This window comes from Hyperoodon ampullatus, assembly GCF_949752795.1.
Source record: "Hyperoodon ampullatus genome assembly, chromosome: 15".
In the NCBI taxonomy this organism is placed as follows: Eukaryota; Metazoa; Chordata; class Mammalia; order Artiodactyla; family Ziphiidae; genus Hyperoodon; species Hyperoodon ampullatus.
In genome coordinates this window covers 53,590,042-53,604,545 of record NC_136928.1, presented here as the reverse complement: position 1 = coordinate 53,604,545, position 14,504 = coordinate 53,590,042, and the positions used below count along the sequence as shown (strand labels likewise).

At 37.6% G+C, this 14,504-nt stretch overlaps 1 protein-coding gene across 1 annotated transcript in view; it reads right to left on the bottom strand.

Annotated features, from left to right (window-relative positions):
- The window catches only part of THADA (THADA armadillo repeat containing), a gene marked incomplete at both ends in the record, with an annotated part of 312,306 nt that overhangs the window by 289,363 nt on the left and 8,439 nt on the right, over positions 1 to 14,504 (bottom strand). The window contains 8 exons of the mRNA XM_079720411.1: positions 389 to 540; positions 1,966 to 2,663; positions 3,698 to 3,918; positions 5,349 to 5,443; positions 8,595 to 8,776; positions 13,097 to 13,145; positions 13,397 to 13,429; positions 13,547 to 13,698. Coding sequence (XP_079576537.1) covers positions 389 to 540; positions 1,966 to 2,663; positions 3,698 to 3,918; positions 5,349 to 5,443; positions 8,595 to 8,776; positions 13,097 to 13,145; positions 13,397 to 13,429; positions 13,547 to 13,698 — 1,582 coding nt within the window. The remainder of the gene's footprint in view (positions 1 to 388; positions 541 to 1,965; positions 2,664 to 3,697; positions 3,919 to 5,348; positions 5,444 to 8,594; positions 8,777 to 13,096; positions 13,146 to 13,396; positions 13,430 to 13,546; positions 13,699 to 14,504) is intronic.

Sequence of the window (14,504 nt, the reverse complement as noted above, 5' to 3'; positions counted from 1 at the left end):
CTTGTTTACTGTGTCCTTCCATTTTGAGTAGGCGCCAGTGCTTCCCCTCCTCAGATCACATTTATCACTTTCCTACTCAATCACCATCTATACTCAGATCAATCTCTTCTTCTAAGCTTCCCCAGTCTTTATGCATAAAGGTACACTTGTATCTGCATTGTCTTCTAAGAGTTTCCAGTTGTCTTATGCAGGTTTCCTTATTCTCTCAACTAAACTTTAAGTAGCCTGAGTACAATGTCTATACTCTTCCCTTTCTATTCATCCTTCTTATGGAGCCCTTAAAACAGTGCTGGGCATAATGTAGGGGCTTCTATATCACACTGTTAAATGAGTAAATGAATCAGCAATCTACCGCATGTATGAATTCCCAGTTATTCTGTTTACTTACTTGGCAGTGCTGATGAATTAAGCCTTGCTTTATTCTTGCACTGGACACAAGGTCCCTCCAGGCATCAGTTGCAGACTGAAGATGTCCATGAGCTCTAGCTGTTCGCAGACAAGCCATCAAAGCTCCCAGAGCCCCTCTGCTGTCATAAGACCCTAAGGATGGAAAAGATTACTCGTGGCTCAAAACTCAGTAACAAAGACCACCACTGTGCTATTTAAAAACTACAAAATTCACATGTTTCCAATTAACATTTCAAGAAACAAAAATCACATTTTAAGCTAAATTCTAACATGAATTAGTGTTTCTATTATAAAATCATTATTTAAAAGGATTTAATAGTTCTTAAATCAATAATTTCAGTAAGCATAATCCATTTATTGTTAACTTAAAAAAATCATAATTTTTGGCTGATATTTTTACCTTTCCCTTGACAGTTAGAAAACAGACCATCAAGTCAATCAGGAAAAAAATCAAGTGAAGAAATATTTAAAACAATAAAAATAACTAAAATGACTTTCAGCCGAAAATAGGAAAAACACTTCAGTGGCTAAAGACCATTATTTCTCTAAAAACAAACACTGAACCTCTCTGTATATTTTGGAGTTACAGTTTCTTCTTAGCAAAGGAGATAAAAGGGGGATCACGAAGAACCTGATGCTTTCAGAGGCCAGGACATCAGCCATTACTAAGGGGACAGGGAGCTCTGGCTCACAGGACACCTTGATTTAAAATAAAGACTGCCTAGCTTCAGAACAGATTCACGGATCCTCAGCTTTAGATGGCTTCTCAAAAATGCAAGGACAATTATTGTTAAAAATTATAAATAAGGCTCATTTTTGTGTACAGGAATCCAATTTTCCAGCTATCTCATGGTTATTCTTTGAAGGATTGAAAGATTTTAACTTAAATTTTAGTTAGAAATACTCTTAAAATGTGGTGTAGGGTACCATATTCCTGCTTTGTTAAACAGAATATGATAATTTTAACATTTACATGAGGAGTCAGGATCATCGTTTTATATATTAATTACTAAATTATGCTTCAATGCAGTGATTCTTTCAAGGTTACTGAGTTTCAATGGGATGTTTATGCTTATTCTAAATGACCAGAGAGAGCTGTTTCCGGAGGTCATGCTTCTAAATTTTTTGTCTCTTTCCCAGAGACAAATACTTGCTACTGCCTATTTACCTGTCTTTAACCTTGCCTAAAACAATTTTTAATTACCATTTCAATCACTTGAATAAGCAAATTATATAAAACACACAAACGTTTACTCCAGTCTGACAACCAAATAATAAAAACTTGGTAAAATGAATTAAAACCTAGTAATAAAGGAAACCTCATAATCGTAACTGGGATCAATCCTTAGCCTGTAGAAATGACTTCAGCCAAAAAAACTCTATTCAGCTAGGTACAGGAACATTCGTTTCAATCCAAAATTTCTATCTTTAATATCCTCCTTTACTATTCAAAGAAATGGTAATATTTAAATTTGCATATGGGCAACATCTGCCTAGGTACCTAAACTTAAGCATCCTAACTAGAAATTACTAAAACAAAAAAATTCATTTTCTTACCAGTTTTAGCATCAGCAGAAGTCTGAAGAATCTTTACCATGTAGCTTAAGCTTTCAGGGTTGCAATTCAATAATTTTGGCAAGTAATAATCAATCACGTAAGATTTTTGATCCAGATTTCCTTCACACAGTATAAACAGGAGAGGAGAAACCCAAGTCTCATGCCACTTGTCAATCCAAGTGCTGTCAACAGCCTGGGATTTCAAACAATTCTTATGATTTTTAAACATGGTTTCCAAGAGGTCACTTGCATAAGGCACCAAGGACTGGTCCCCCATCACCTCTAAGATTTGCGATGGAATAGTTTTAGCTAATGCCAAAATATGTTCAATTCCTATGTAATCTACTAAACAACCAAGGCATGTGTACTTTCCTTTACTATGCCATTCCAATCGCAAAAGACTCTCAGTCAGTTGAAAAATGAAACTATCAGCAGCCAAATCTGAACCTGACTCTTCCAGAGCAAGCTGGTGCATTTGGAGAATATTTCTGAATATGATTTTGGTTTGGTGTCTCAAAGCATCCAAGGGATGTTCCCAGTGGGTATAGACATATTCCAAAAGTCTCCGAACCACATCTGAATTCCCATTCAGACGGTCCTTTAGGCTTGGGGAACTTGATTCAAGGACTTGTATAGCTGAATTAGTCCAAGATGCCAAAATTCTAGACAGAAACATTTCCAGAGTTGACTCCTTGATCCTGAAGAAAAATGAGTCATATTATTTTATACTGACTAGTAAAAGGAATTTCATTTTATAATCACTCAGACTTTAAAAATATCAATACAAAATATAAAGAATGATCAGAAAATTGAATCATCATTAAATTTACAACAAAAAATTACAAAGCCAAAACAGATCTCAAATTTGCATATGAATCTTTCCATTTCGTAAAAACTAATCCATAAAAGGACACAGGGAAACTTTTGCAGGTGATGGAAATGTTCATTATTTTGACTGAGATGCATCTTTCACAGGTGTTTTAAAATATACTGAGGGGCTAGGGAATATTAGTGGGAATGGGGCTTCTTTCTGGTGTAATGAAAATATTCTAAAGTTGACTGTGGTGATAGCTGCACAACCCTGTAAATACACATACTAAAAAAAAATTGAACTACATGCTTTAAATAGGTGAATTATATGGTATGTAAATTATATCTCAATAAACTGTTATAAAATAAACAATGAAGAATAATTTTTAAATTACTTTAAAATATGCACAACTTACATCAAAAAAACACAAAATACAATCCAGTGAAGTCAGAGACCTCATTACATTTCTAGCTTAGGTGCTTAAAAGCAATATGCTATTAGGTAAGCATTTACTTTTCTAAGCTTCACTTTACGCATTCAACAGATTAGATTTCCTATCCTATCTATCAGACATGTGAGGATCACACTGAACTACCTATGCTGAAGTTATTCATAAACTCTAAAGCATTATATGTATAGAAGTGTTCATAATTTTTTTAAATGCTTGCATTAGAGACTGAATGTTAAAATTAATTTTACAAGTGTTCGCTACAGGTTAACCTGCACCAATAATTTCTCTCTCTCTCTCCCACCATCCCATCTTCTCCTGTTCTACTTTCATACCCACTTCATTCCCTATACATATCTCCCTTCTAATTTAAGATTATCCTGACCACTTTTCATGGAATTACTAAGTAAGCCAGCTCAGCTGCCATCTTTTAAATGTCTGACAAGCAAAGCAAAATATGAGACAAAACTCACTGTGAACTCAAGGTGAACAGAACACGCACAGTATCCAAGAGCAGGGCCTCCCCACTGGGGCCCATCCTCCCATCCTGCCAATCCAACATGGTGAGTGTCCCCTGACACAGGAATAAGAGAGCTGACTGGGAGACATCAGCACAACAAAGGCTCCTGCAGCAGTTCAAAAGCCACTCGGGGATGCTGGTGTGGTCCACTGAACGGAGAAGCAAACTACTAATCTGGAAAAATATGACAGAGCTGATACACAGAAAGCCTCTAAAACTTTCCAGATATTCCAAAATATAAATCCAAAATTCTCTTTCCCCTGAAATGTCCTAGGAAAAACACTGAATCTAAAGGTGAAAAACCCACAAGTGTTAAAATTATTATATCAAGAGGAAAAAAATTGAATCTAAATACATGAACAGTTTTGCTGGTTTGAATGTACTGGGAGAGCACAACACATTGCCACCTGCAGGTGGATGAGATTATTAACTAATGCTTTTTTAGAGGCGATTTGAGAAATTAAAATTTTTAACTTTATCCAATGATAATTACTTTGTGTGAGCTCGTAAAACAGTATACATCTATTTTGTATAAAGTCATTTTGCTCTTAGTAAAGAACTAAAATAAATTCCTAGATAAAACAGCAAGGAAAAAAAAACTGCTAGTACTAAATACAAGAATTGTATTATCAACTTACACCTTCCATACAATCAAATTCCCTGAACAACTGATTCTAGTACAATATTTGGGTTATTCTTAATAAAAATAACATTTATTTAAAAATTACTGTATATATCTATACATTAATCTCTAATTTTAATAACACAAATATCTTTTATGATACTGAGAGATGGAACTGAACAACACTAGAAAAAAACAAGGATATATACCCAAAAATGTTGATAATGATTATCTTTGTGAGACAGATTTACAGGTGACTATTATTGTCTTCTTTCTGCTTTATCCAAAGTTTTGGAAGTCACTTATTATAAGGGAAAAAGGTCACCAGAAAGATTCTGACTACGCAAAAAAATTTTTTTAAATTCACTTCTTTAAAAAAACTTTTTTAAATTAATTGATTAATTTTTGGCTGCGTTGGGTCTTTGTTGCTGCATGCAGGCTTTCTCTAGTTGCGGCAAGCGGGGGCTACTGTTCGTTGTGGTACGCAGTCTTCTCATTACGTTGGCTTCTCTTGTTGCACAGCATGGGCTCTAGGTGCATGAGCTTCAGTAGTTGTGGCATGAGAGCTCAGTAATTGTGGCTTGCAGGCTCTGGCGCACGGGCTTAGTTGCTCCGCAGCATGTGGGATCTTCCCGGACCAGGGATCGAACCCGTGTTCCCTGCATTGGCAGGCAGATTCTTAACCACTGTGCCACCAGGGAAGTCCCTAAAAATATTTTTTAAAACATGTGTTGGGACTTCCCTGGTGGTCCAGTGATTGAGACGTTGCCTTCCAATGCAGGGGGTGTGGGTTCGATCCCTGGTTGGGGAGCTGGGATCTGCATGTCTCGGGGCCAAAAAACCAAAACAACATAGAACAGAAGCAGTATTGTGGCAAATTCGATAAAGACTTTAAAAAATGGTCCACATCAAAAAAAATCTTAAAAAGAAAAACGTGTCTAACTATCAATAAAGTACAATTCTAAAAAGGAGATGGACTTACCAAATCAGGAATCTTTTCGGGTGGATGAAACATAGCCTTAATAAAAAGAATAACAGCTAATCCAGATGTACTCTGAATTGTCTGTAAGAGGTCATCTATTTGGCAAAAAAGTAGAAAGCATGTATTAAATGATGATGGATACTGTGGTACAGTAGAAAGAGCAGATGCCATGGGGTCAGACAGTCCTGGGTGTAATTTCTAGCTTGACCACTTCCTAGGTGGATAGGCTTTGATTAAGTTATTTAACGTCCCAGGGATTCAACTTTCTCTTCTGTAAAATGGGAAAAATATAACCCCTACCTGACACAGTTGTTGTAAGGTTGAAATAAATAATGAACATAAAGGCTTTTAGGCCCAGCACACAAATAATCAATGTGATTCCTTCCTTTCTCCTCTAACATCCACTCTCTCCTCCTCTCCATCTACTCTCTCCCAGCACATCTAGCAGCAATACCTCCTATTCCCTCCCTTGCACTGATGCCTCTGCATCCCAATCCCCATGGTACATTACTTTTTCTTAAAGTGATTTCAGGGCTTGTGTAAAGAGCCCACATCAGTGCTAATTACAAACTTTGCTCTCACTGGCACTGTACCCAATGTAACCAAACAATCCTGGCTTACTATCTTCTTTTTGTTTTCTATTAGCCTCTGGTTTGTGAGAAAGTAAACAAAATAATACAGTGAATTATTCACTTTGGGGTAAGAATTATGAATACCTACTATAAGCTATCTTCCAAAAATCTATTCTGCCCTTTATCCCTGTTAATGAACTGTGACTCTGGGAGATCCACGTGCCCAGCCAAAGACAGGATACCTGTTTCCTCAATCTTCCTTGCAACTAAAGGTACCATATGAGGATTCAGGCCAATGGGATGTAAGCAGAAATCTTTTGGCTATTTTTGTTCTTCCAGATTAAAGGTAAAGATGCAACTGGTCCTCCTTCCTGCCCTGAACACAGACAAGGGGACTGGAGACAGAGCAGTCATATAGTAACCACGAAACAACAAACATATGGATGAAAGCCAACATGCTGAAGACGGCAAAGCAGAAAAGCAGAAATGTTTGGGTCCCTGACTGCCTACAGTAGTTCTGGATCACCTGCCTCTGAATTTATCCTTTTGTGGGGAGGCACATTTAATTAAATCCCTGAAGTTCAGTTTTCTGTTACTTACAGCTAAGCACTTTACTGATACATGAAGCTTTAAAATCCTAGGGAAGAACAGCATTGATTAGGGGCCATCAACTTTTCAGAAATGAGGTTGCCTCACATTAAATTCATGTCTTCTCTGCATTTCACTGAAGTCTTCTTTTTTTTAGATTTATAAATTCCTCTTTTAAAATGTAAATATCCTCTGAAAACATGTCTGTAAATTATGCCTTAATAAAAGGAAATTTATTTTCCTTTTAATACTTATCTGAGATCCTAGGCAAAGGAAAGAAAGCAGGAAGGAAGGAACGAAGAGAGGGGGAGACAGAGAGAGAGAGAAAGGAAAGAAGGCAGGAAGGAAGGAAAAGAGAGGAAAGAAAAGAAATACTAATGAGACAATATAGTTAGGACTCTCACTAGTTACCAGGGTTAAGAACATATAAACAATGAGATACTATTTTTTCCCCATCAGCCTAGCAAAATCAGAGTCAGTTACTGCTTTTTCACAAGCAAGAGCTCTGAACAGATCCCATTAATGTTTTTTTAATTAAGTTAATATTCATACATACATTACCATATAGAATAGGAGGTAAAGGGTGAAAAGGTAATACAGTTTTTTATGTAGACACTTATATGTTTAGTATAACATTTTTGCTAATCTTATTGTAATATAAAACACAGATACAGAAAACATCCAAAGCAAATGTATAGCTTAATGGATTATTAGAAGGTTAACACCCTTGTACCCACCATCCAAGGCAAGAAATAGAGCTTGGCCACCCAGCCCAGAGGGCTCATCCACATGCCTCACCCCAATCACAAGCTCCTCTCTCTCACCCTGAGTAAGCATTATCCTGACTTTCACAGTAATGACTGCCTTATTATTTTTAAATAGTTTCATTAATCAAATGTGCATCCCTAGACACTATAGTCTCGCCCATTTAAAATTTGTTTGATATGTCCTTTAATCTACAGCTGCCCCTTCCATCCTTTTTATTGTAATTTCTGTTGAAGAACTCTGTCCTTTTAACCTGCAGAGTTTCCCATAATCTGGATGTTTTACTCCTAGTGTGGTTCAACACTTTCTTCTGTCCTCTGTAATTCCTGCAAAATGGCAGGTGACCTAGAGACGGGGTCAGTCTCAAGTTCAATTCCTTTGGGAAGACTACAAGTGGTAAAAGCAAGACTCAAAAGTAAGAGGCACGTGTTGCCTGGTTGTCTGTTTCTGTAATGTTAGCGGTTGTTGATGCCTAATGCCTACCTCAAGTCACTGGGGGTAACAAAATGGTGATATTCTAATTCCATCATTTCATTTTAACTCCTTGGTTGAAACACTTTTATAAAAAGACACTTCCTCTCCTTGATAAACCTGTAGATTGCCTCACATTTGTCTGTTTACAAAGTAAACCTTACATCCAGGGAACAAAAAGCAACCACCACCAGCAGAAGACTTTGCAGAACCCTCTAATTTGGTGCATTGTTAAGTTTTTCAATGCATGTATGAAAATGTAGAAAGATGTAAAAGAAATAAATTAGGAGAGACTACTTGGTGCTGTACTGCCATTCCTACTGTATTTTTACACTTTTTGGCAGCACTAAGTATTTTTATTAAATAGACAAAAAAAAAAAAAAGGCACTTCCTCTCATTACCTACTTGGTTTCCTGGTGGTACAGTTCATATGGATAGAAGCAACATGAGCTATAAGGAGGAATAATGACCAGCCCCACAATGACCGCTGTCATTATCTGAAGGTAACACCTGCTGCTAAGGAGAAATGCATGGGTTACACTAATCTTTCCAGATCGTACCTCCAAATTTGGAAATTTCTCAAGAATTTTCTTTTGCTTTTTAAAGTCTGTGGCTTTTCAACACTAAGATTGTTGGGTTTTCTTCTTTGTATACAATACACACATACACACATTTAGAAAAGTCCTTCAGTGTTATCCCTTGTTGAACTGTAATCCAGAACCTTTCACCACTTTGAGGGGCTGGGGGAGAGGAAGTTCTATATCTCAGTTAAGTATCAAATATTTCATACCATTAGTAGCAAAGTGATTGACACTCAATTGTAATCATCATTTGTATGTTTTATACTTACCATCGCTTAAAAACTTGGTAAAGATACTCAGCAATTCACACATACTTTGCCATGTAGGAGAACTCTTCAAATGAAGTCTCTGGAAACCTTGTACTTTCTGTACTAACATCACTGAAACTCTAATGCCTACCAACAAGTCATTCATCAACTGAGTTTGAACAATATGATTTCCAGCCAATTTTCTACAACAAAGAAAAGAAATTATTACAAAAGAAAAGTCAAATTAAAATGTCACCTTTTCTATCTCTCTCCAAAATAATCCCTTAATCAAAGGGCCAAAATCAATTTTAGATTATAATCAACATTTATGCCTCTCTCATCCATTCCCATAAATATTCCAGTTATGCAGACATTTATTGCAAACTTCCAACACTCTTAACTTACCTCAAAATTTTCCCATTTTCTCAGCTAATGACTAACCTCACTTCTTCTTTTTAGAGTAAAAATAACAAATCAAGGGGCTTCCCTGGTGGCGCAGTGGTTAAGAATCTGCCTGCCAATGCAGGGGACACGGGTTCGAGCCCTGGTCTGGGAAGATCCCACATGCCGCAGAGCAACTAAGCCCGTGAGCCACAACTACTGAGCCTGCGCATCTGGAGCCTGTGCTCCGCAACAGGAGAGGCCGTGACAGTGAGAGGCCCGCGCACCGCGATGAAGAGTGGGCCCTGCTCGCCGCAACTGGAGAAAGCCCTCGCACAGAAATGAAGACCCAACCCAGCCAATAAATAAATAAATAAATAAATAAATAAAATTAAAAAAAATAAAATAACAAATCAAGAATAAATGGTACAGTCACTGTGGAAAACAGTATGGAGTTTCCCAAGCAAACTAAAAACAGAATTACCATATGATCCAGCAATCCCACTCCTGGGCATTTATCCAGACAAAACTATAATTCAAAAAGATACATGCACCCATATGTTCATTGCAGCACTACTCACAATAGCCAAGACATGAAAACATCCTAAATGTCCATCGACAGATGAATGGATAAAGAACATGTGGTACATATATATATAATGGACTACTACTCAGCCATAAAAAAAGAACAAAATGCCATTTGCAGCAACATGGATGCAACTAGAGATTATCATACTAAGTGAAGGAAGTCAGAAAGAGAAAGACAAATACATATGCTATCACTTACATGTAGAATCTAAAATATGACACGAATGAACGCATCCATGAAACAGAAACAGAATCACGGACATAGAGAAAAGATTGGTGGTTGCCAAGGGGGGATGGGGAGTGGAGGAGGGATGGATTGGGAGTTTGGGATTAGCAGATACAAACTGGTATATATAGAAGGGATAAACAACAGGTCCTACTGTATAGCACAGGGAACTATATTTGATATCCTATGATAAACCATAATAGAAAAGAATATGAAAAAGAATGTATATATATATGTATAACTGAGTCACTTTGCTGTGCAGCAGTAATTAACACAACGTTGTAAATCAACTATACTTTAATTAAAAAAAAAAGAATAAATGACATAATTTCTAAATCTGAACACTCCCTAACCTTGTAATTTCCTTGATCTGGCTTCCAAGATGCCAGGCGCCCTTAGATTTTTCTCCTACTTCACTATTGTTGAGCCTTCTCAGACACCTTGGCTAATTCATCTTCTTCTCCCTTATGTCTTTATGTTAGAGCTCAACGCAACCCAGTCTTTACTTCCTCTGTCCATCTAATTCATTCCCTTAATGCTGAGCTCATCTAGCTCATAAGCTTTAAATTATAGTCTCTATGCTGACAATTCCCCAATTTTCATCTCCAGCCCAGACCTCTTTTTCCAATTCCAGGCTTGTGTGTGCAACTTCCTACTCAACATCTTCACCTGGATGTCTGACAGACATCTCAAACTACGTGAACTTATCCACAGCTCCACACCAGCTCCACCTGCTAGGATCTCTATCCTACAAAAACTTGGCAGTCATCCTTGACTCCTCTCTCCCTCATCCCATCTGTAAGAAAATCCTGTTGGTTTTACCTTCAAAATATATCTAGAATCAGACCACCTCCACTGCTACTCCTGGCCTGAGCCACTCTCATCTCTCCCTTGCATTACTATTACTGCAATGCCTCCTAACTGGCCTCCCAGCTTCTATCCTTGCTCTTCTCAGTCTATTCTCAACATAGCAGAACACAAGAGCAATGATGATATTAAAACAAAAGTCAGGGAAAACAGTTTGGGGGCTCGCTCCTCAAAAAGTTAAACATAGAATTACTATGTGATCCAGCAATTCTACTCCTAAGTATATACCCAAAGGAACTGACAGTAGAGACTCAAGCAGATACTGGTATACCAATGTTTATAGCAGCATTATTCACATTAGCCAAAAGGTATAAACAACCCAAATGTCCATCAACAGATGAATGGATAAACAGAATGTGGCCTATATATACAATGGAATATTCTGCCATTAAAAGGAGTGAAATTAATACATGCTACAATATAGATTAACCTTTAAAACATTATAAGTAAAATAAGCCAGACACAAAAGGACAAATATTGTATTCCACTTATTTGAGTTTATCTAGAATATGCAAATTCAAAGAGACATAAAGTAGAATAGAGGTTATCAGGGGTTGTGGGTAAAACAACAATATATAAAAGGACAGTGAATTTTCTTTTGGATGCATTGAATTTGAGGCACCTTGTAAAACAACCAGGAGACAACCACTATATGAGTTGAGCTCGTTGTCTTCCCAGGAGACAACTGCTATATGAGTCTACCACTCAAGGAAAAGATCTAACTTGGAGTGGTGCCTGGGAATCCTAAGTATAGAGATGGTAGCTGACACCAAAGAAGTGGATGATATAAAGCAGTCAGAACAAACAGAATGAAAAGGACAGAACTCATATTTAAGAGATGAGCAGAGGAAGAAGAGCCTAGAAGGAAACACAGAAGGAGCTCCTGGTAAGGTAAAAGGAGACTTGGGTTAAAGATGGCACAAAGATATTACTTCTACTCTCCCCCAGAACTTCCCTAAACCAACAACCAAGGGATTTAAAACATAAAAAGACATAAATACACAAGAGCAACAAAAGACAATAATACTAAAATTTTAGGAGCAGATGGATGAGTGATAACTGACTTAGCAGAATCAAGAAAGGTGAATCCTAAGTCAGAGAACAAGCCCAGAGCAACCCGATTTGCAGCCCCCAAAGGCTAAGAAATTGTTGGCACCAGTTGCTCCTTGATGTGGAGCTAAATGTAGGTATGAAAACAGGAAGAGTGGCTACACTCTGAGAATGACAACTGTGGATCATACCTCCAAGCTAGTAAACAACTGGTTTACCTCCAGAGAAGGTAAAACAGTTAAGTGTCTGGACAGGAAGACAACACACACCCCTAAAGCAATGATACCATATTGCAAACAGGAGAATTAGGAAAATATATGCACAATAAATGCTAAATGCGGGCCTCCCTGGTGGCGCAGTGGTTGAGAGTCCGCCTGCCGATGCAGGGGATACGGGTTCGTGCCCCGGTCTGGGAGGATCCCATATGCCGCGGAGCGGCTGGGCCCGTGAGCCATGGCTGCTGAGCCTGCGCGTCCGGAGCCTGTGCTCCGCAACGGGAGAGGCCACAACAGTGAGAGGCCCGCGTACCACAAAAAAAAAAAAAAAAAAAAAAAAAAAAAAATGCTAAATGCCAAGATCTCAGCTTTCTTCCCTCACTCAGCAACAAGAATATTAAGCCAATGGTTTGAAAGATTCTTCCATGGCAAATCCACTACCCATGCAAAAAGGCCTAAAGATACTGGCATCAAGCATTCCCCCAAAGAAACAGCCCAACTAGACTAGCCCACAATAAAGCCTGCAATCAACCCCAACCATACGTACAGAGATCCAAATCAACTCTCAGTGCCCCAATCTTAAATGAGTGCTCAGCCAAGGATCACCAGACTTCCAATGAAAGCTTCTAGCAACAAATACAATGACCAAAACCAGCAAACAGAAAAAAAGCAGGTTGGAAGAAATAGAGACCCATGTAAGATAAGAAAACTTAAAAAAAAAAAAACTTATTATTAATATCCTCAGAGAGAGAACAGAGCATATTTCATCCACAAAATAAAAACAGGATGCTATGAAAAAGGAACACTCCAGTAGAGGAAAAAGCTCTTCCCTTTCTCATTTATTCTCATAATAATTTATTTGATCTTTTAAAATTAAATATCAAACCTCAAAAAAATAAATTTAAATAATTACATCTAATATTAATGGACAGGGATGGAAAGGAGCACATTCTGGACCCTTCTTAAAAATTTCCTTTGTGGGGACTTCCCTGGCAGTCCAGTGGTTAAGACTGTGCTTCCACTGCAGGGGGCATGGGTTCAATCCCTGGTTGGGGAACTAAGATCCCGCAAGGTGCATGGCGCAGCCAAATAAAAAAAAGCAAGCAATACAATACAATTTCCTTTGTACAAACACAACGCACAACTGCAAATGTACACACACACATAAACAAGCATGGAAACATGTTAACACTTGCCTGTTTTCTTCTGAGATTTCAATTAAACTCTTCTGTAGATAATGAAGCACTGAAACATAAAGAATATAATGAAAAATCAGAAATTTAAAACTGTGAACTTTGACTTCAGCACAAGAAAATATTTTAAATCACTGCTACCCAAAATGATATCACAGAAGTAGAAATTTAAAAGAAAGGCACACCACGTATGTTAGTCATCTGCAGTACTCCACCTGTTGCCAAGAAACTTAAAAGAACCAGTTCCAAAATGACTTACACAAGCAGTCACCTCTCAGAATAAAATAAAATAATAGGACTTACCATTTTCAAGAAGATTATTAACACTTGATCTACCTGTGGGGGAAAAATTAACACTGGTAAGCAGTTTCAGAAACAAAATTAACATCATTTAAAACACTGATGTAAGGACAGGTGTTAGCCAGAAAAAGTACTAGAAAAGAGCTGGCTTACCCAAGTCAAAGTTCTCCATACAGGAAGATATATTGTCAATAACTTTCCTATAAGAGTATAGATCAGTAGTAGTATTCAATTCTTCCTGAAGACGAGAAGTAAAACTCTGTGTAGCCTCAGTTAGAAAAAATTCAGGTAGGTCATTTAGTGAGCTAGAAAAAGAACCAAATATTAAAAATCTGACAACCTTAGAGTATGTACAAGGATATGTAGGGAGGGAGGGGAATATTATAAATGAAAAAATATTGAACGACACCTTCAAAATACAGCCAGGAAATTATAACATCACACCACTAGAAGACAGATCAGGAACTCCCTCTCATCTGGTCTCCCTGCTTCCATATTACTTCCCTCCCATTCTGCAGACTATGCTCAACAGAGCAGCCAGAGTGATATTACTAAAATAACATGTTATTCCTCTGCATAAAACCATCCAACAATGTCCTTCTCAGTCAAAGCAGTAGCCAAAGAGATTACATTGACTTATGAGACCCTACACGATCTGGGCCCACCATTATCTCTCTGGCTCATCTTGATCCTTGTTCACTTCACTCTAGCTACACAGCCTTCCTCCATTCCAACAACATGCCAAAGTCTTTGTACTTGTTATTTCCTCTACCTGGAACTCTCTTCCCTCAAATATACCCAATAATCATTTCCTTGCTCCGTTCAGGTCAATCTCAAACATCACCCTATCAATGACACTAAACAAAGATGTCTGCAGTCACTACTATATTTTAAACTGTAACCTTCACCCAATCCTTGGTACTCCCTTTCCCGTTTCTTTGCTTTATTTTTTTTTCTCCATAGCACTCATGCCCTCTAATTCCTATATATTTTGCTTATTTATCTATCTTCTGCCTTCCTCTTAGAAGTAACCTCTGTTCTGGACTGTTTTATTCACTGTTTCCCCAATGCCTAGAAGAATACTTGACACATAGTACATAATCAATAAAAA